This window comes from Aotus nancymaae, unplaced genomic scaffold (assembly GCF_030222135.1).
Source record: "Aotus nancymaae isolate 86718 unplaced genomic scaffold, 86718_ANA_hifiasm-v0.15.2.pri h1tg000131l, whole genome shotgun sequence".
In the NCBI taxonomy this organism is placed as follows: Eukaryota; Metazoa; Chordata; class Mammalia; order Primates; family Aotidae; genus Aotus; species Aotus nancymaae.
The window spans coordinates 3,569,629-3,590,485 of record NW_026988546.1 but is presented as its reverse complement, the minus strand read 5'-3'; the positions used below and the strand labels follow the sequence as shown (position 1 = coordinate 3,590,485).

At 36.6% G+C, this 20,857-nt stretch overlaps 1 protein-coding gene across 7 annotated transcripts in view; it reads left to right on the top strand.

Moving 5' to 3' along the window:
* Positions 1-20,857, top strand: part of REV1 (REV1 DNA directed polymerase) — an 88,453-nt gene that overhangs the window by 34,205 nt on the left and 33,391 nt on the right. For 6 of the 7 annotated variants that reach the window (XR_010340759.1, XM_012475833.3, XM_021671752.2 and 3 more), the window contains 5 exons: positions 5,668-5,836; positions 12,132-12,284; positions 15,521-16,227; positions 18,911-19,018; positions 20,719-20,835. Coding sequence is in view for 5 of the 7 variants with exons in the window: in XM_012475833.3 (XP_012331256.1) it covers positions 5,668-5,836; positions 12,132-12,284; positions 15,521-16,227; positions 18,911-19,018; positions 20,719-20,835 (1,254 nt within the window). In the remaining 2 variants the exon portion in view is untranslated. The remainder of the gene's footprint in view (positions 1-5,667; positions 5,837-12,131; positions 12,285-15,520; positions 16,228-18,910; positions 19,019-20,718; positions 20,836-20,857) is intronic. The other variant, XM_064371475.1, reaches the window with a different exon arrangement.

Sequence of the window (20,857 nt, the reverse complement as noted above, 5' to 3'; positions counted from 1 at the left end):
GTAAATGTTTTCTCAATTGAGATCTAACTAGGAAAGCTTTCATGCAAAATTTAAAAGTTTTGTTTATAGAACTTGCTTTAACCAGATGAGCAAAACTTTTTATAAGCTGTGCCTACAGACATGAAAGTGGTCTTCATGTGGCTGTTTTGATGTTATGTGGTGGCATTTGCTGTTGTGACGTTTTACTTGTAGAGCTTTACACCTAAATGTGGGCTAAATTGTGGTCCTTGTATATGCCATTTATTTTTACTGTGCTTTCAGTCGTCACTTACTATGTCTGGTTTTACTTAAACCTCAAATTTAGTTGCCTATAGAATGTTCTGCAAAATAAAACTAATAGTAGGAATATTGTAGAACTTTACTTATTTATATATTTGAGATAAAGTCTTGCTCTGTCACCCAGGCTAGAGTGCAGTGGACTGATAATAGCTCACTGCAGCCTCAAACTCCAGAGCTCAAGGGATCTTCCTGCCTCAGCCTCCTGAGTAGCTGGGACTAGAGGTGTGTGCTACCCTACCTGGCTAATTTGGATTTTTTTTTTTTTTTGGCAGGATCTTGCTGTGTTCCCAAGGCTGGTCTCAAACTCTGGCCTCAAGTGAACCTCCTGCCTCAGCCTCCCAAATCTTTCAAATTAGAAGCATGAGCCAGGAGGTCAAGGTTACAATGAGCTATGACAGAGCCATTGCACTCCAGCCTGGGTGACAGAACCAGACCCTGTCTCTAAAAAATAAAATAAAAACGAAAAGAACAATGAGGAGAAAAGCACTCACTCTGACATTTCAAAACAGTGACATCGGTTGTAACAATTTGGAGGATAGAATTTCCCTGAATCTAGTTTAGTTTTGTTTTGATTTTTTATTTTCTGTTCTTATTCTTTGCCAATACATCAAGGACAGTCTTGAAGGAATGTATACTGAAGGATGGGCAACAAGAGATGGATTTGTAGAAGCGATTATGAATTGCAAAATTTAATGTTTTGTGTGAATAGAGAGCAGTCTTAGTTCTAGAGCTCCTTCTTGCTTCCTGGTTTTGGGTAAGAGATGGTAAAAATAATACTGATAATATTGTTAAGAGCTGACACATAATTCTTACTATATGCAAGACACTTTTCTCAGTAATTTGTCGTTTTTAGCTCTTAATTCCCACAGAAGTCCTCTGAGCCACTATTATTATCCCTAGTTTACATATGAGAAAACTGAGGTTCTGAGAAGTTAAATAACTTGCCTGAAATCCACATAAGTAGCAAGTGATGGAGCTAGGATTTGAACTTAGTCATTCTTGCTTTGGAGTCTGTCCTCTTAATACATTACATGGCCTCTCTAATTTGTGAATGAGTGAATAAGTGTTTTGAGATTTAAAGTATTGATGCCACTTATACTCCACTTTTTTTGGAGGATGGATTCTAGGCAGGAGTCTGTGATGCTTTGAGAATGTTAATGAATTTAGCAAATACTCAATGAACACCTGCTTTGTGTCAGGGATATGCAAGTGCTCGATAGACAAGGTTCCTGCCTTCAAAGAGCATATGTTCCAGCAGGGAATCTGACAGTAAACAAGTAAACAGGCCGGGCTTGGTGGCTTTTGCCTGTAATCCCAGCACTTTGGGAGGCTGAGGAGGGCGGATCACCTGAGGTCAGGAGTTGGAGACCAGCCCGACCAACATGGAAAAACCCTGTCTTTACTAAAAATACAAAATTAGCCGGGCGTGGTGGTGCATGCCTGTAATCCCAGCTACTTGGGAGGCTGAGGCGAGAGAGTTGCTTGAACCCAGGAGGCAGAGGTTGCAGTAATCCGAGATCGCACCATTGCACTCCAGTCTGGGCAAGAAGAGTGAAACTCCATCTAAAAAAAAAAACAAACAAAATATAAGTAAACAAACTGACATGGTAATTTCAGATTATCAGTGCTATGGGGAAAGTTAACTGATATAGTACACTGCAGGGATGGGTTCTGCAGGCAGTTTGTCACATAGTGTTTAATGTCATATAGCTTTCATGGTGTTGGATATTATCTCCCCATTTTTTTCTTTTCCTTTTTTTTTTTTTTTTTTTGGTGTTGTTTTGAAACAGAGTCTGGCTCTGTCAACCAGGCTGGAGTGCAGTGGTGCAATCTCAGTTTACCACAACCTCTGCCTCTCTGGCTCAAGGCATCCACCTCAGACTCTCTAGTAGCTGGGTACAGGTATATGCCACCACAACTAGTTAATTTTTTTCTATATTTTGTAGAGACAGGGTTTTGCTTTGTTGCCCAGGCTGATCTTGAATTCCTCAGGTCAAGCGATCTGCCGGCCTTGGCCTCCCAAAATACTGGGATTACAGGCGTGAGCCACTGTGCTTGGCGCCCAGTTTTTTTTTTTTAATTAACCGCACATCTGCTAAATTAAAGGAGAGTGTTAAATACAAAAATGAATTTGTTATGCAGATCTGCAGTTACCGTGTATATTCTTTTGGACTTGTAATAAGGGAGTATGTTCTAGTATTGAGAAATAGAACCAGAGAGAAATACTATTAAAAAAATTTTTTAAAAATCAAAATGGGGTGGCCACTAGCTACCATGCATGCCAGGAGTTAGCATGCCAGGCAGTTGAGCCTGACACAGTGGTTCCAGGCTACTGTCCATATTCACTATTGGCAGGTCTGTTTTTGTTGAAACTTAGGGCCACCATGTGCTAGCCTATGTATATTGTCTTCTGTCATTTTTTTTTGTAGAGTCTAGGGCAGGAGCCTGGGGTTATATACATTTCTTGAAAGGAGTTCTAGTGTGATCATAGTTTATAATAATAGCAGTTTTCATATTGAGTGCTTTCTATGTACCAGACTCATTTCATTGTAACAGCTTTGTTTATTCATGGAGAAAGAGGAGAAAGCCTAAAGAAGTTAAATAACTTCTCCAAAGTCACACAACTCAGGAGTGTGAAAGCTAAGATTAAACTCAGATCAGTCTTACTCCATATTTTATGTAATATTACCTTTTAACTAGATTGGTTTTCATGCTTCACTTCACACTGAAGAATATGTAAGAGCTTTCAAAAGTGAACTTCAGAGAGCCGTCTTAACTTCATCTAGTAGTAGAAGGGCAATGTATTTTCCAGTTCCAAATTTCTGGAGTAATTAGTTTTCAAAGAGCAACTAGTAGAGGGGAGTATTTTATGAGTATGTATATGGAAAGTTAATGTGTTCTTGACATTTTTTTTGTTCAGTAAAGGACAGCCATTTTGTTTAAGTCATTAAATGGAATTAGTTTAGGAAAGTTATAGATTAACTTGCAAAGTAATTTTTTTAGATTTCTGTGATTTCATTGGATTTGCTAGCCTTTAGTTTGGTATTTTTCACTGTTATTTTATAAGATCAGCCAGGTTCTTCAATATTAGAGAAAGAAACTAAACTGTAGATTCCTAACTGGCTAGCTGTTTAATTTCTACTGTGTTCAGTTTTTTAACTTAACCTTGAAAATCTTCCATTATGAATTTTGAATTTATTTTATTTAAAAGTATGCTTTTAAATCTCTTTGTATGATACTGTCCACTGTGGTAGCCACTAGTAACATGCATTAAGCACTTGAAATACGGCTATTCTAAATTAAGATGTGTTGTCAACGTAAAATACCCATTGGATTGCAGAGACTTAAGAAGAAAAAGAATGTAAATATCTCAGATTTTTTCTGTTGATTACATGTCAAAATAATATTTTGGATCTATTGGGTTGAATAAAATTAATTTTACCTTTTCACTGTTTTTAATGAGGCTACTAGAAGATATTTATGTGACTTGCATTATGTTTTCTACTGAATAATGCTAATATTTGTAATAAGTAATGTCAAATTCTGTGTTGTAAATTAGACAAAGCTGGTATGTCTGACAGTATATACTGTTAGTTTTTTAATCTTCTGGGAACTAAAGCTCACCTAATTATTGTCATAATGAAAATGTTTATTTAAATACTTGGACATATATTGCTTGGGATTAAGGAAAATCTTTTCTTTCTTTGAGACAGTCTTGCTCTGTTGCCAGGCTAGAGTGCAGTGGCACGATCTTAGCTCACTGCAGCCTCCGCCTCCCAGGTTCAAGCGATTCTCCTGCCTCAGCCTCCTGAGTAGCTGAGACTACAGGCATGTGCCACCATGCCCAGCTAATTTTTCTATTTTTAGTAGAGACAGATGGGGTTTCACCATGTTGGCCAGGATGGTCTCGATCTCTTGATCTCGTGATCCGCCTGCCTTAGCCTCCGGAAGTGCTGGGATTACTTTAGGCGTGAGCCACCGTGCCCTGTCAGGAAAATCTTTTAATAGTAAAATGGATACATAAGCCACATGTGGAAACTCCCTCTGGGTACAGCTGTTGTTAGGGGAGGTGTGATAGCATTCAATAGGATGATAGGTGAAAGAAAGAGAACAGTGATGATTAATGTGATGCTAGTAATGCAGATCATAATATGACTTTGGTGAATCAGACATTTCTTATTAGGGGGAAGCATAAGTCATATTGATTAAGATATTTTCTTTTTTTTTTTTTGAGACGGAGTCTCGCTCTTGTTACCCAGGCTGGAGTGCAATGGCGCGATCTCGGCTCACCGCAACCTCCGCCTCCTGGGTTCAGGCAATTCTCCTGCCTCAGCCTCCTGAGTAGCTGGGATTACAGGCACGCGCCACCGTGCCCAGCTAATTTTTTTGCATTAATAGAGACGGGGTTTCACAATGTTGACCAGGATGGTCTCGATCTCTCGACCTCGTGATCCACCCGCCTCGGCCTCCCAAAGTGCTGGGATTACAGGCTTGAGCCACCGCGCCCGGCCTGATTAAGATATTTTCTTAAAATATTTCCAATATTTAAGACATTTAAGATATTTTCTATAGTTAATTATTAAGAATAAATCATTTGAAACAAAATTTTTTAAAAAAGGTGTTTTTTAGTTTGCAATCTTTTTGTTTTGTTTTGAGATGGAGTTTTGCTCTTGTTGCCCAGGCTGGAGTGCAATGGTGTGATCCTGGCTAACTGCCACCCCTGCCTCCCGGGTTCAAGCATTTCTTTTGCCCCAGCCTCCCAAATAGCTGGGATTACTGGCATGCGCCACCATACCCGGCTAATTTTTTGTATTTCAGTAGAGATGGAGTGTCTCCATGTTGGTCAGGCTGGTCTTGAACTCTCGACCTCAGGTGATCTGCCTGCCTCTGCCTCCCAAAGTGTTGGGATTATAGGCATGAGCCACCACACCCAGCCTGCAATCTTTTTTGTATTACTGGATTTCATTTTTTGGCCTTGATGCCATTCCATATTAGGGAACTCGATAATATTTACTATTTGATTAAGTTTTAAGATATTTTATTAAATCATAATAATATCAAAGTCATATGCTAAATATGGTAAAAATGTAAAAATATTTATTCTGTTATTAGTATTTGATTCATTACTTGAGGTCTCTATTGCTCTGCTAGGCACTTCTTAGATGGTTTTGTGTTAGTTGGCTGTCTGGCAGCCAGGGAAGGAGGATGTGCTAAAAGCAACATAGCTTTCTCACTTCGTGATTTATCTCCTAGCGTTGTTTATTAGCAACACAGCCAAGGAGGTGAGCCAATGATATTCTTTAAGTTGGCCTGTTTAAGGAGTTACTCACTAGGGTTCTACTTTCTTAGACATAAGACTCTTAATATATTTTAATATAAATTTTACAGATCCTTCTGCTGAGGAATTGAGAAAACTAATGATGTTGCATGGAGGTCAATACCATGTATATTATTCCAGATCCAAAACAACACACATTATTGCCACAAATCTTCCTAATGCCAAAATTAAAGAATTAAAGGGGGAAAAAGTAATTCGACCAGAATGGATTGTGGAAAGGTAAGTTTAATTTTTTATTAAATTTAATTAAATTAATAAGTTTTTAAAAATTAGAAAACTTTTTTTCTTTTCTTTTCTTTTTCTTTTTTTTTTTTGAGAAAGGGTCTCGCTTTGTTGCCCAGGCTAGAGTGCAGTGGCACAATCATGGCTGACTACAGCCTCAACCTCCCAGGCTCAGGCAACCCTCCCATCTCAGCCACCCGAGTAGCTAGGATTACAGGCATGCGCCACTATACCTGACTGATTTTTTTTGTATTTTTTGTAGAGATGAGTTTCACCATGTTGCCCAGACTGGTTTCAAACTCAAGCAGTCCTCCAGCCTTGGTGTCCCAAAGTGCTGTGACTACAACCACTGCACCTGTCCTTTTTATTTCTTTTAAAAATATGTAACTGTCTCCCATGTGTTGCCTCCTAATTGACAGGGTAAAAAATAATGTCTTAAACAACACTACTCTTTAACCTCACATTGATGATTCTATAGCTTAGGATTTGGCATTCTAATAAAAGTAGTATGATAATGTTTTTGCCAGGAATTAGGGGTGATGACTCAGGAAGCAGTTATGGGAGAAAGTGGGTCAAGCATGTGATTCAACAAATATTTGTGCACCTCTTACAGAGTAGGCAGTCTTCTTTGTTTTTGAGAAATAACAGTGAACAAAAAGATCCCTTCACTACCTCATGGAGTTTATATTCTGTTGGGAGAGAGATACTCAGTACTATGAATAAATTATATCATGTTGTCTATTATATAGATTTTTAGCATGTTGGTACATCAAGATAATGTGGACCTGGAATGCTGAGAGTAGGGGAAAAGTAGGGAGTAGAGTTTGAAATATCATTTGCTGTTTTTTAATGATTGTATTGTGGTTCCTCTGCTGTTGGTTTGGAAATGATAAATTGTAAATCAGTGGTGGCCATTCATATTGACTTCTACGTTTAAATATGTCATCTGAAACCTGGGGGATGAGCCAGAACTTAAGTGGTTTATATTTTTAAATGGTATGCACTATATAATACATGTGAGCAATTGCTGATTTATAAAAGATAGAAGTAAAAATATTAAAAATAATAATTTTATGTATGGATAGATTATAATCAATATACGGAGACTGTTTATCTCTTTGAGTTGCTGAATTTTCTTTTTTCTAGTTCTTGCTTTTACTAATTATGACACCCTCCATTAACCACAAATTAAATATTAACTCAGTTCCTTTGTATAGTGTGTTTAGCTGCATAAATTCACGGAGAGAAACAACATAGTGGAAAAGGCTGCGCCTGGGCTCTGGGGACATTCTTGGCTTCATGTCCAAACTCGGCAGTTCAGTATCCATATAAAACCTGGGATAATTTTAGAAACTTTATGCGTGACCAGGCATGGTGGCTCACGCCCGTAATCCCATCACTTTGGGAGGCTGAGGCGGGCAGATCACTTAAGCTCAGGAGTTTGATACCGGCCTGGCCAACATGGTAAAACCCTGACTCTATTAAAAATAAAATTAGCTGGGAGTGGTGGCTTGCACCTGTAATTCCAGTTACGTGGGAGGCTGAAGCAAGAGAATCGCTTGAACCCAGGAGATAGAGGCTCCAGTGAGCCAAGATTGTGCAGTGAGCCACTGCACTCCATCCTGGGCGACAGACCAAGACTCTGTCTTCGGGGAAAAAAAAAACAAAAGCAGCTTTACGCAGTCACTCAGAACCTGTTTCCTCATTTGTGAAAGAAGGCTAATACCTACTGTGGTATGTGAGAAATAGAAATTGTTTGTGCATATAACCTGGCACAGTGCCTGGCATGTTGTAGAGGTATAATATATAAGAAGCTACTGTTATTTTATTTTCATTCTGTAACGTTAACAGTTATTAGAAAATTCTGAAAATTCAAAAATACGTTACTACCTTTAGAAAGTCAAATATATTTTACATATTAAGGATTCTTTAAACCTTGAGCGATAAAGTCAAAGGTTAGTTCCTAGAACAACCCACTGATTCCTTCCTTTGCACTGTGGCCTCATGACCTAGCCACTATCTATCCATGATATAGTATTGATTAAAATGGCTTTTAGGTATGTGTCTCTTCAGAGGACTGAGAAGTTTTCCATATATGAAGGTGTATCACATAGTTGAGCTGTGTTGTCACTAGGACTAGAATTTTTTTGTTGGGGGGCAATAGGTAGGCTTTGGAGGGAATGGGAGATTTCTATGGACAGGAGAGTTGAAGGGAAAGGGCTCTTGCTGGGGGGATTTGATTTACTTAGAAAATGGTGTTTTCCAGCTGGGTGTGGTGGCTCAGGCCTATAATCCCAGAACTTTGGGAGGCTGATATAGGTGGATCACGAGGTCAGGAGTTCAAGACCAGCCTGGCCAAGATGGTGAAACCCCATCTCTACTAAAAACACAAAAATTAGCCAGGCATGGTGGCACATTCCTGTAATCCCGCTACTCAGGAGACTGAAGCAGGAGAATTGCTTGAACTTGGGAGGCGGAGGTTGCAGTGAGCCGAGATCATGCCACTGCACTCCAGCCTGGGTGACAGAGCAAGACTCCATCTCAAAAAAAGAATATAAAAGAAAATGGTATTTTCCATTACAGTTGTTTTCTTTGCATGTGTTCTTTTTGCCAAATGCAGCTAGGGAGATAAATAAAATAGAAGAAACAACTTAGATAGTTACACGTTTTAAAATTCACTTTAATGGATTTTATCTTAGTCTGGAGTGAGGCTTAATTATTTGTCTTTAAATAATTGAAAGTGACTTTGGACAGCATGATTATATATCCTATTGGCCTCATTTTGTATTTGAGGAAACAGGGCCAGTAGGGTTCACTGATTTGCCCAAGAACAGAGCAGGATTTAGTGTCCAGGTGTTCTGAATCCTGTTTGTTTTCTCTTTTACCATTTATTTAAGCTTGTTATAGATGAGTTGGCCCATGTGGAAATGGATCAATGTTGGCATATGTCTTAAATGCCAAGAGTTCATTATGTCATTGTAACATGGAATCCTTTTGGTTAAATCATGACACTGCTTTTATTCACACTCTAATCCCTGGTTGATCTCTTTTTAGCTGTGTTTTAATGAGATTTTATTATACTTAAAAATCTTAACATTGTATTGGCTATTTAATAAATGATACATGTTGTTCTCTATAATTAGTTTTTGTTTTTATTTGGAGCAGTTTGAAAAGGAACTGCCACTTTTAAGTGTGTGCGGTGTTGCTTTCATTCCAATTCCCTGATGTCTGTGTTTGTGTTATTAGATCTGAGTTAATGTAGGCATGATTATAGGGCCCTGACTTTTAAGAATTAAGGGAGTCCTTTAATGAGAAGCCTGTGTACATTAAAGTATGAAATTATTTTACTAAAACCTTTGTTTTGTAAATCTCATACTTGTAGATAGTGTATTAAAAGTAATGGTTCTAAAAATTTTTGTCACAGTCTTTGTCTTGAGACAATTTTACATTGAAATTTGAAATGCAGAATAGATAATGAGAAGCTGCTATGACATACCCCACTGGTCCATCAAGCCTGAGGAATGTCATGGAGCGTAATTTAAAAATTGGTCTTGTTTTTTTGTTGTTCTCGATTTTGTGTTGATCCTTGTAGATTGGGAACCTTGTAGTGTGGGTTGTTTATATTTGTTTATCCTGTGATTAGATGGTCACATAGATCTGTTGTGAGTTGAAACAGAATGATAATTTATTATTTCCGTTCATGCCAACTCAATGGTATCTACTAATAGGACTTTCAGTTTATCTTCCTTCTAAACTACCAATCCATTTTACGCATGTTTGTCATGTGTTTACATATGAGCCAAAACCTTGGTTTCTAATCACATTCAGTGTAAATATTAGAGTGCTTATTCAACTCATTTAAATAAAAGTTGATTGCAATTTTATCTCTCATGAGTTGTTTTTTCCCATTTCCCTTGCGTTTTTGTGTTCTGCCTAAACACAGAGGCTATAGGACAAAGCAAGAGTAAGACTTCCCAAAATAGATGAATGTTTCGCTTGCTATAACTATGTTTTGATTTGTTGTATAGAATGTAAACTCTTTCTCATATCTCTCTCTATATACATATAAGAATATATTTTCAATGTACATGAAAAAATTCAGCATATAAGGAAACTGTGTAGTAATATCTTTTGGATAAAGATAAATTTTATTATCCTCTCCTTTTGGTTTTGAAAGAATAGTAGAAAATGTTGGTACAGTTCCTTCGTGCTTAGGACAAGAGGGGAAATTAGTAAATGTGAGAAATTAATCCCAGAGAGATTTTTAAAAAGGTCTTATACAAATATGCTTTTAGACAATGTTTCTGTCTGTATATCTGTAGATAGATAAGTGGATAAGCAGGGATTATTAGAAGTATACAACTGATAGATAGTGATTTGAGCTTCAAATTATAACTGACATTACTTGGCTAACATTACTATAGTGCATTGGGCTTTAATTCTTTTTTACTAAGTATCCCTCAGGATATCTGATTTGAGACCTGCAGTATTTAATTGGCTGTCTAATTTTGTAACAGTCTCCATGGACTGACTTATATAAGCCTAAGAATTCTGCTGGGTGTCCACATAGCTCTTGTTAGGAGTTGGACAAGGCCTTACACCCTTGTACATGATATGATCAGTGCTGACCATAGAGAGCACCTGTAGAGTCTGCATCACTCCAGCATGCTGTCAGTAGGGCAGGAAAAGCGAGCATGATTGTAGGACATTTTGTTTTACCTGAGATATGCAGCTGGCACAGTGGATGTAGTTTCACTCTTTACTTATCCCTTAGTTATAGCGATCTATGATAAAGGATGGAAAGCTAAGATTAGGATTTTACTTCAGCTGTTAAGTACCTGTACTTCTTTTGGTGGGGGAGGCAGGTGAGTTGAGGAACATAATGCCATAGAACAAAGATTTATCATTAGGCAATGGAGCCCAACTATTAAAGGAAGAAAAGTTGGTTTGAGGAAGAATAAAGTAAAAAATAGTCTAATTTTAGGATTTTGATTCTAATATCTGAATATAAGCAGAAATTTTGATAAAACATTTAGCCTGCTAATAAATCCATTTGGGTACATGTCTTGTGACTAGTATAGTGTGTTCTTTACTATCATAATTTAGTAGTTACAGCATTTGATATAGTTCAAGCTATTTTAGATAGAATTATTAAATACATATTGACATAATTATATAAAGGACATACTCTGTATCATATATAGTTCCATTTTTAGAATCTGTTTTCCTGTATTCACACTTGTCGATTCAGTATTTTTAACTGGTTTTCTGTAAGCCAATTCAATCATTTCTTAAATGATTATTATTTTTAAAAAAGTTGTATGAGGTGCCATTTAAATGAAAATGTCAAAAGTCTTGGATTTATGAGACAATAAGAAAAGTATTTTTATCATGTTATTTATCAGTCTTTTTCCTAAATAACTAAGGGATGATTCTGTGGTATATATTTTAGGTTTAAAATCCAGAAGTTGTTTTGAAATATTTTCTTATATTAGAGGAGCTTGTTTTGAAATTTGGTTGATAACATAAGTATATTGGTTGGTTATTTTAAATTTGAAGTGAAATGAGAATTTTAAAGGCAGAGTAGCCATATATAACTGAATTTATTAGCAAGAAAATACCAGTTTAAGATGCTGCAATCAAATTAGTTTTAGTTTTGAAGTACAAAAGGAAGCAGACATCAGGGAGCTTCGGTTACAGTGCTAGTACCACCTAGTGTTATAATACTGGTGTTCCCCTGGATTTGAGTCATGATGTGTGGTATGTTGTGAGGATGTATGTGGTAGCTTCGGCCTTTGTAGAGTTCCTATCTTCAAATGGCCTTGGCTCTTATTCTTATACACATAAAAATATAGTATAAATTATTTATTACTCTTGAAGTTGAGATTCTTTATTTTGTCGTGTATTTTTATTTTACAGTTTCTGACATGAATTTGAAAATTGAGAATCCTTATTCAGTTAACTTATCCTGGAAAAGCTTAATATGTGAGATGAGGTTTTGAGGAATTCTTAATGATTCTCTGTTAACTATTGACAGGGGGAATAGTGGTAAATATTAAAGTCATGAGGATTAAAATATTAACTAGTTCAGCTCTGTGCTTGGAGTTTTTCTCATCCCACTCTAAGATCATATTGTATTAGGACCACTAAAACTGAGCAAGAAGGAATAAAGTAGGAAAACAGATGGCCTGTTGTTGGTGAAATACTGTATGTTTAAGGACATTAATTTTTTTCATGAGGCTCATTGTCACCAAATATGGAACTCTAAATTGGTGTTGCTTTTTTGTTGCAGCATCAAAGCTGGGCGCCTCCTCTCCTACATTCCATATCAGCTGTATACCAAGCAGTCCAGTGTGCAGAAAGGTCTCAGCTTTAATCCTGTATGCAGACCTGAAGATCCTGTGCCAGGTCCAAGCAATATAACCAAACAGCTCAACAACAGGGTGTAAGTTTTCTAGTTGGGAATTACTGCGAAGCTAGTTTTTATCAGTGAGCATGGCCCCTGCTCTGTTACAGACAGAAGCAGATATGAACCCTGGCCATTCACTTACAATAAACATATTGAAATATGTGTGTGTGAATGTCTTATCTAAAAATTATTTTTATGATGAAAATTTCATAAATGTAAATAAGTTTTTATAATCATACTAGTTTCTCATGTTAAACTAGTGAATCTTTATTATTGGTAAGTTTTTTCATGGATTTTCATGAAAGTAATTGTTTCCTCACAAGTAATATGCTACATTGCATTCTCAAATACTGAACTAACTGCACCAGCTGTATTTTTGTTGTGTTCCATGCGTAGAAAGTCAACAAAAATGTTAATATTTCTAGATTATTTTTGAAAAATTCAAAATTCATAACTACAGTTCTAAATATGTAAATATTTTACATAAATAGAAGTTTAGCTGGTGACCCTTGGTTATAGAATTGAGAGTTATAGACTTTATTCCATGTGGCTTTTTTTTTAAGATTGATTTAAGCTTTAATTGCAATCCTGGATAAATTGGTTTCACAATTAATTGGTGGGTTGCCTTACCTTGTATATCAGGTGGTTCATTATGATTAGCCTTCTCTTTATTTATTAAATTGCTTGCTTTGGGAGTTGGATATATATATTTTTTTTTCCAAAGGACCAGGAGTCTAATTAATCTGAGAGGATCCAGTATCACTGCCTTCTGTAATTTTGTTGTCATTTTTATTTAACTTGTACTCATAAACATATTCAAATTTTTTTCATGTTACCTAAAGCTTTTAATTTTTTTAATGTATTTTCAGGGTGTATATAGCAAATAATACCTGAAAACCTTTTCACAGAATACACAGCTTTATCTTTTCTTACCCACACTAATAAAAGTAGAAAATAGATACTTTTTTTCAAAATCTTTTTGGTGACAGTTTTAGGAAGAAATTACCTATTAGATTTTACTTGTTAATACATTTATGCCATTGCCTGAGAAATGTATTCTCTACTGGTAATATTTCCAATACAGCTACTTTGCAAATGTCCATTTGTCTAGGCTGAGAAACTATAGTACAGGAAGAATGTATGTTAACGATGTATTCTCCTGCCAATATATGGACTTCTATTGCATGTGTTGCTATAACGCATTTAAAGGATCTTAATGTTTTTGACACAAAACTAGATGTAAGACTTTCTGACATGCATCACTTTTGTTGTTTTCTGCGTTTTTGTGTGTGTGTATTTAATACATTTTGTACATTTCTTTAAAATGGGCTTCTGTGACTTCTTGTTCCCTTTTCTCTTTATCTCAGGGGCTGACTTTCTCTGCATGTGACATATTAGGTTTTCTTTTTTCTTTTAATCATATCCAGTTTTTTTTTCCCCCTTCACTGGCATGATCATCTGTGAGGATGTGATCTACTCAGAGTTGCCTGTCACATTCCATGCGATGGTTAGCTAGGGCCTGAGCTAACCCAGAAATGGGTGGTCATCCAGCTTGTGGGACTTTTCTGTGTAGTCAGATTCTCATTACTAATAAACTAAGTTAGTATTAGGATGAGGGGCTTTAGGTGAAACCTGGTAATACTGTGGTAATTTCACCTGTGCCCTACTACTCTGTAGGGTAGCCCTTCATCTGGAGCCTGCATGGTAATTGAATTAATGCTGTGGACATGTGGACATTTCTAAGTAGAATAAATAACTGTTTGTAATTCATGTTTTGTTTTTGTTACTTAAATGATTCTCTTGAAGGCATTACTAAACAAACTTCTAGAGGAGCCAGGATGTGACTTTAACATAGCATTTGTCATAGGTTCTGCATTTATAAAGCTGTCATAAAGCAACTTGGTACAAATTGCCTTGTACACCCTGGCATCTAAATATGCTTTTCTTAGAAATGAAGTACAATTTCCCTTGTCAATAAGGCAAGTGTCCGCATTTTTCTAGGTATAAATTTTACTGAATTACCCCACACGTTGACATGACTCTTACTTTTTGTCTAGTTGTGCAACAGTTAGCTCCATTAATAGGTTAATCAATATAGTCAGTTTTTTTCCTACTGAAACCACTGGTTTCATATTGGATTTAATGTGTTGAATAGTACCTTTCATAAAAACTAAAACTAGGAATACGAATTTAAGTAATTTTTTTTTTTTTTTTTGAGACGGAGTTTCGCTCTTGTTACCCAGGCTGGAGTGCAATGGCGCGATCTTGGCTCACCGCAACCCAATTCTCCTGCCTCAGCCTCCTGAGTAGCTGGGATTACAGGCAAGCGCCACCATGCCCAGCTAATTTTTTGTATTTTTAGTAGAGACGGGGTTTCACCATGTTTACCAGGATGGTCTCGATCTCTTGACCTCGTGATCCACCCGCCTTGGCCTCCCAAAGTGCTAGGTGTGAGCTACTGCGCCCGGCAGTAAGATTTTTAAATCCATTTTTATGTAAGTTATTTGTAGTATATTCAGCAGATATTTATTGACCTCGTAGTAAATGCCAAGCATTGTGCTTTAGAACTGGATATTTAAAGCTTATATATTCCAATTAATTTTTTATGGGAAAAAATCTTTGCAAAGTTTTTTGGGTTTTTCTTCAGCTCTAAGAAAGATTCTGTTGCATTTCTTCTTTGGGACTATCTGAAGTGAAAATGAAAAAAAAACACCCAAAGGCCTGTTAATATTCTAGAATTTTTCTAGTTACCTTTCTACTTTTGCAAATAATGATCTTTTGTCAAATCAGAATATAAAATTTGTGGTTTAATTTTCAGGGTTTTTTTATTGTCAATATTCAATATAATAATTCTCAGTTTTTATGTTTTTGAGATGTAGTCTTGCTCTGTTACCCAGGCTGGAGCGCAGTGGCGCGATCTCGGCTTACTGCAACCTCTGCCTTCTGGGTTCAGGCGATTCTCCTGCCTCAGTCTCGAGAGTAGCTGGGATTATAGGCGCTCAGCACCACGCTCGGCTAATTTTTTGTATTTTTAGTAGAGACGGCGTTTCATCATCTTGACCAGGCTGGTCTTAAACTCCTGACCTTGTGATCCACTCGCCTCTGCCTCCCAAAGTGCTGGGATTATGGGCGTGAGCCACCATGCCTGGCAATTCCCAGTTTTTAAAGAGGGAAATACCAAAGTATGTACCACTAAGAAAATGTTGAAATGAAAAAATTGTTTTAACCTAAAAGTCAGACATTATTAACTTAAAATTTTTTTCCTGCTTTAGAAATCACATTGTTAAGAAGATTGAGGCAGAAAATGAAGTCAGAGTTAATGGAATGAACAGTTGGAATGAAGAAGGTGAAAATACTGATTTTAGTTTTGTGGATCTGGAGCAAACCTCTCCGGGAAGGAAACAGAATGGAATTCTGCACCCCAGAGGCAGCACTACCATTTTTAATGGACACACTCATAGCTCTAATGGTGCCTTAAAGACACAGGATTGCTTGGTGCCCATGGGCAACAGTGTTGCCAGCAGGCTTTCTCTAGACTCTTCTCAGGAGGAGGAGAAGGCTGAGAAGAGCAGCACTGATTTCAGAGACTGCACTCTGCAGCAGTTGCAGCAAAGCACCGGAAACACAGATACTTTGCGGAATCCACACAGAACTAATTCTTTCTCATTATCACCTTTGCACAGTAACACTAAAATCAATGGTGCTCACCACTCCACTGTTCAGGGGCCTTCAAGCACAAAAAGCACTTCAGTATCTACTCTTAGCAAGGCAGCACCTTCAGTGCCATCCAGACCTTCAGACTGCAATTTTATTTCAAACTTCTATTCTCGTTCAAGACTGCATCACATATCAATGTGGAAGTGTGAATTGACTGAGTTTGTCAATACCCTACAAAGGCAAAGTAATGGTATCTTTCCAGGAAGGGAAAAGTTAAAAAAAATGAAAACAGGCAGGTCTGCACTTGTTGTAACTGACACAGGTAGATACTTACTAAAATCGTTTTCTTAAGAAACAGTCATGCTTGATCATTTTGCTCTTACGCTATTGTTGCTATTTCTGGTCAATATGAAGTTCTCATAAAAGTCTCCAAGAAGGTCAAGTCATATAAGTTACAGTAAGCATAACGTAGAAAGCTTATTTATTAAAATTTTTTTAAACAATTAGATTTAATTGTGGCTGACTGAAAATTTTCAGAGAATTTAAACAGTTAAGATGGTTGGAATTCTGAGCATTCGTTCCTCACATAGACCTTATCAGTTGAAGTTTTGAACTGTGTTAATATAACATCTATTCAGTGCTTAAACTCCTGTAAGAATGAAATTGATTTGATAAGAGCAATTGTTAATTTCTAAAAGCTTGCATCATAATGATTTTTTAATTAATTTTGACAGCTGTTATAATTACAGTGGTAAACTTTTAGTGAGATTATTTCATATCTACGTACATTGGTTAATTGTATTTTGTTTTTTAGTAGTTTTCTTGTCATCAAAAACAAATGCACACCTAGTAGCAGACTGTGTTTCTGTGCCAGTCATTATAAATTAGTATCTGGTTTGAAGTTTTAGTTCCTTTTACAGATTATAGGATTTTTTTATGGGGAGAGATCTCAGATTAATACTATACTTTATAGCTGTGGAAACTGAGATATAGAAAGAAGCTCATGGTTCTGTCCTAGAAAGTGATAGACAGTCTATGTGGGTTTTTTTCCGTTTTGTTTTACTGAGTTTAATGTATTCCTAAGTACTTTTAGTCAAAAAATGCTTTTTGGTATTTATGAAATATTTCAGAATAATAGATATTAGATTCCTTATGTCATGTCTTGGCCTTGTTACCTGAAGGTTATTTAATTCTGAATGCTTCAAAGAACTATAATTAATTAGTTCTATAAATGGGAATAAAATGAGAAATTTTGTTATTGTATGAAAGCATTTGGTAGATATTTGGGTTATACATTCTGTACTACTAGAATTAAAAGCATTATTTTGAGTTGTTTACATTATGTTTATATGACACTTTGAAAAATACTTTTATACAGCAGAATTGTGATTAAGATTATTTTATGAATCATTTCTTGAGATAATATAGAGGGTGGTAAGGAAGTACCTGGCTTTGGATTTAGGTAATTTAGCCTGAATCTAAATCCTTACTCCGCCACACTTATGCTGTAGGAGTATGGGCAAGTTAGTTTACCTCTATGAGTCTTAGTTTTCTTTGTGAAGAGCAATGATAGATAGTCCAGGATGTTTGCCTTGTGGAGTTGTGAGCTTAAGAATACATGAGCAGGCTAGGTGCAGTGGCTTACGCCTGTAATTCCCACACTTCGGGAGGCCACGACAGGAGGATCGCTTGAGCCCAGGAGTTCAAGACCAGCCTGGGCAACACAGTGAGACCCCGTTTCTACCAAAAAGAAAAAATAAATTAGCTGGGCGTGGTGGCAACGTGCCTTGGTCCCAGCTACTTCAGAGGCTGAGGTGGGAGGATTGTTTAAGCCCAGGAGGTTCAGGCTGCAGATCGAACCACTTCACTCCAGACTGGGCAGCAGAGTGAGACCCTGTCTCAAAAAAAAAAGGGGAGAACTAGTTACATGCTATCACAATCACAGTTTGGTAAATGGAGTTGTCCAAAACTTTTCGGGGTTATCTGTTTTTGGAAGCCTATTATAAAGGCTAACCCTCAGTACTAATATTTTTAAGTCTGAGGAAAACTCTTTCTCTTTTTCCCTCTTAAGGAGAAAAGGAAGACTCTTCTGTGAAATCAGAACTTTTTAGAAGCTAAGGGTTCTTATTTCCAGGACTGTGTATCTTAGAGGACCAGAGGAAAAGGCTAAGGAGGGGACTGATAATAGAGGAAAGCTCTACTTGTGCCTGAACTACAGTTAAAATGACCTTGATGAATCTCTTTGTAGCTCAGGATGATTAGAAGCTTTTGTCCTCAGGTGAGGACACTCACCTTTAGGTCCTTAAATGTGGTATATGTCGCCAGATCTGATCTTTAATAGCTGATCTTTAATAGTATTTAATGGCAGAAGGATAAGAATTCCATTTGCATACGGATTTATGTTTATATTATAGACTGTTTTTCAAGTACTTAGAACAGCAACGTGGTAGTTGAGAGGCTCTGAAATCAGACTGCTTGGGACAGAATCACTATTCAAGCAATAGGCTGTGCGACTTAATTTAACTTTTAATGTACAAAATGGAGATGATAAGATTACCTACCTCATAGTTGTGAGAATTTAAATAAACATACATGTAAAACTCTTACATGTATGTGGATATACATGTACTGGATAATAGTAGCCATTTTTATTGTTGTTATTTTATCCAGGCGTGTTTGTAGATTGCATGGCGTAGTGATAATAAAAAAGGGTTTTACTTAGCTTCATGTAACTAAATGTATGCCAACACCTTTGTATTTTTATAAAATAATCAGCACAATGAAATAATTTTAAGATGCACTTTTTGACAAACTAATTAGAGACTTAATTAAATTTGGCTTCTCTTGAGATGATAGAAATAATCTGTAGTCGATTCTGGTTTTTTTTAAAAGACTCCATTTTGGGTGTAAGCATGTTTTAAATATAATTTCTAAAATTAACTAGACCTGATGTTTTAAATAATAAAAATTAGTTTGGGGTTTGAATGCTCTCTTTTTCCTTCTAGGAGATATGTCAGTACTGAATTCTCCCAGACATCAGAGCTGTATAATGCATGTTGATATGGATTGCTTCTTTGTATCAGTGGGTATACGAAATAGACCAGATCTCAAAGGTCTGTATTCTTGCTTATGTTTTAAGAAAATTGATACATTGTTATATATTCAAAGGGATTACAAAATCTTTTTTAAAAAATTCTGATTTTCCCTTCCAAATTTTCTGTATTCCATTATCAAGGAAGGTGTAGGGAAATTAGAGTTTTTCTTTCTCCCTATAGAGATCTTCAGGGAAGAATATTCATCTTCAGTGTAAGGATATGTCATCAAAGACTAATAGAGACAGGTTCTGTATTGGGCATTTTCTAAATTTTTATCTATTTTTTGTTAATGAATGGAAATTTTATGGTTCCTCTTGTCTTTGAGACTTGGGTAACTATGCTTTTTTCTTGAGCAAATAACTTAATTAACTGTCCTGATACCCGTGAACATCCCAACTTCTTGATTGTAGGATAATTTAGCATTAATTGAGTATTGCTAAAATATGTTAAAGTCATCTGGCTATTCTTTGTCATAGTGAAATTGCAGATATTTGTGAACTAGTCAGTACTTTAAAAAGCATACATTGTGGATTTTCCAGTGGCTACCTCTGTCTGAAAGAGATGACTTAATGTTTTCTTCTGATAATCAATTCTTTCCTTAAATAAGGAATCACTATGGCACAGAAACTGCTGTGTTAAAACCAGGAGTTTCTTTTTGTCATGGGTAGTTTGCTGCTTAAGCTCTGAAAGGAGTTTTTAGAATGTTAAATAATGATTTTCATAGAGTAACTTTTTCTTTTTTTTTCTGAGATGGAGGTTCACTGTTGTTGTCCAGTCTGGAGTGCAGTGGCATGACCTCGGCCCACTGCAACCTCTGCCTCCCAGGTTCAAGTGATTCTCCTGCCTCAGTCTCCTGAGTAGTTGGGATTACAGGCGCGCACCATCACGCCCAGCTAATTTTTATGTATTTAGTAGGGATGGGGTTTCACCACGTTGGCCAGGCTTGTCTCAAACTCCTGACCTCAGGTGATCCCCCCGCCTCAGCCTCCCCGAGTGCTGGGATTACAGGCGTGAGCTACCGTGCCCTGCCAGAGTAACTTTTTAATGCATTGATGATTTTTTAAAATTTCTTGTCCTCAAAACAATGCATTTAGTAAATACGTATTTGTTATCCATCCTATTGCTTTATAAAATTATAGTAATCTTGTAACTTAACACACATACAAAAGGAAATGATACAGGAAAGTAAGTTGTTACCAAAGCAAAAACTGAGGGGGGCTGTATGCTGATGATTGATGATGTGGTAGGTCAGATTGTGATTCCTGTGCATATATATTTAGTTTCTGTTGCTGTAAGATTGAGAGATAAGTATAGATGTTAACTCTTACTTTTCTGATACTAGAAATACAAAAATATATATATTTAGTTTTTCTTTCCCCACCACTTCAGTCTGGATCTAGGCTCTGAGTTGCCTGTTTTCTACAATAAGAAATCAAATAAAAGCCATGGAAGGCTGAGTTCACTGCTGCTTTCAGGTGGAATAAATGTATCGAAACAGTCACAAATAATTGGCTTTTTTTGGAGGAGCTAAGAAACTTAGATGACATTTACATGGTGATTGATAATCTCTAAGTATTAGCTTCTTTAAGGATTAATGTCTAGGTAAAGCTAAAGAAAAAAAAAGGGCATGTTTTAAAAATCTTTTGAAAAATTTTCACTTACATTTTGTTAACATTCCTGTACCCAGATACAGAAATAATTTAATCTTTTCCTCACAGGAAAACCAGTGGCTGTTACAAGTAACAGAGGCACAGGAAGGGCACCTTTACGTCCTGGTGCTAACCCCCAGCTGGAGTGGCAGTATTACCAGAATAAAATCCTGAAAGGCAAAGCAGGTACAAATGAGCTGTCTTTGAA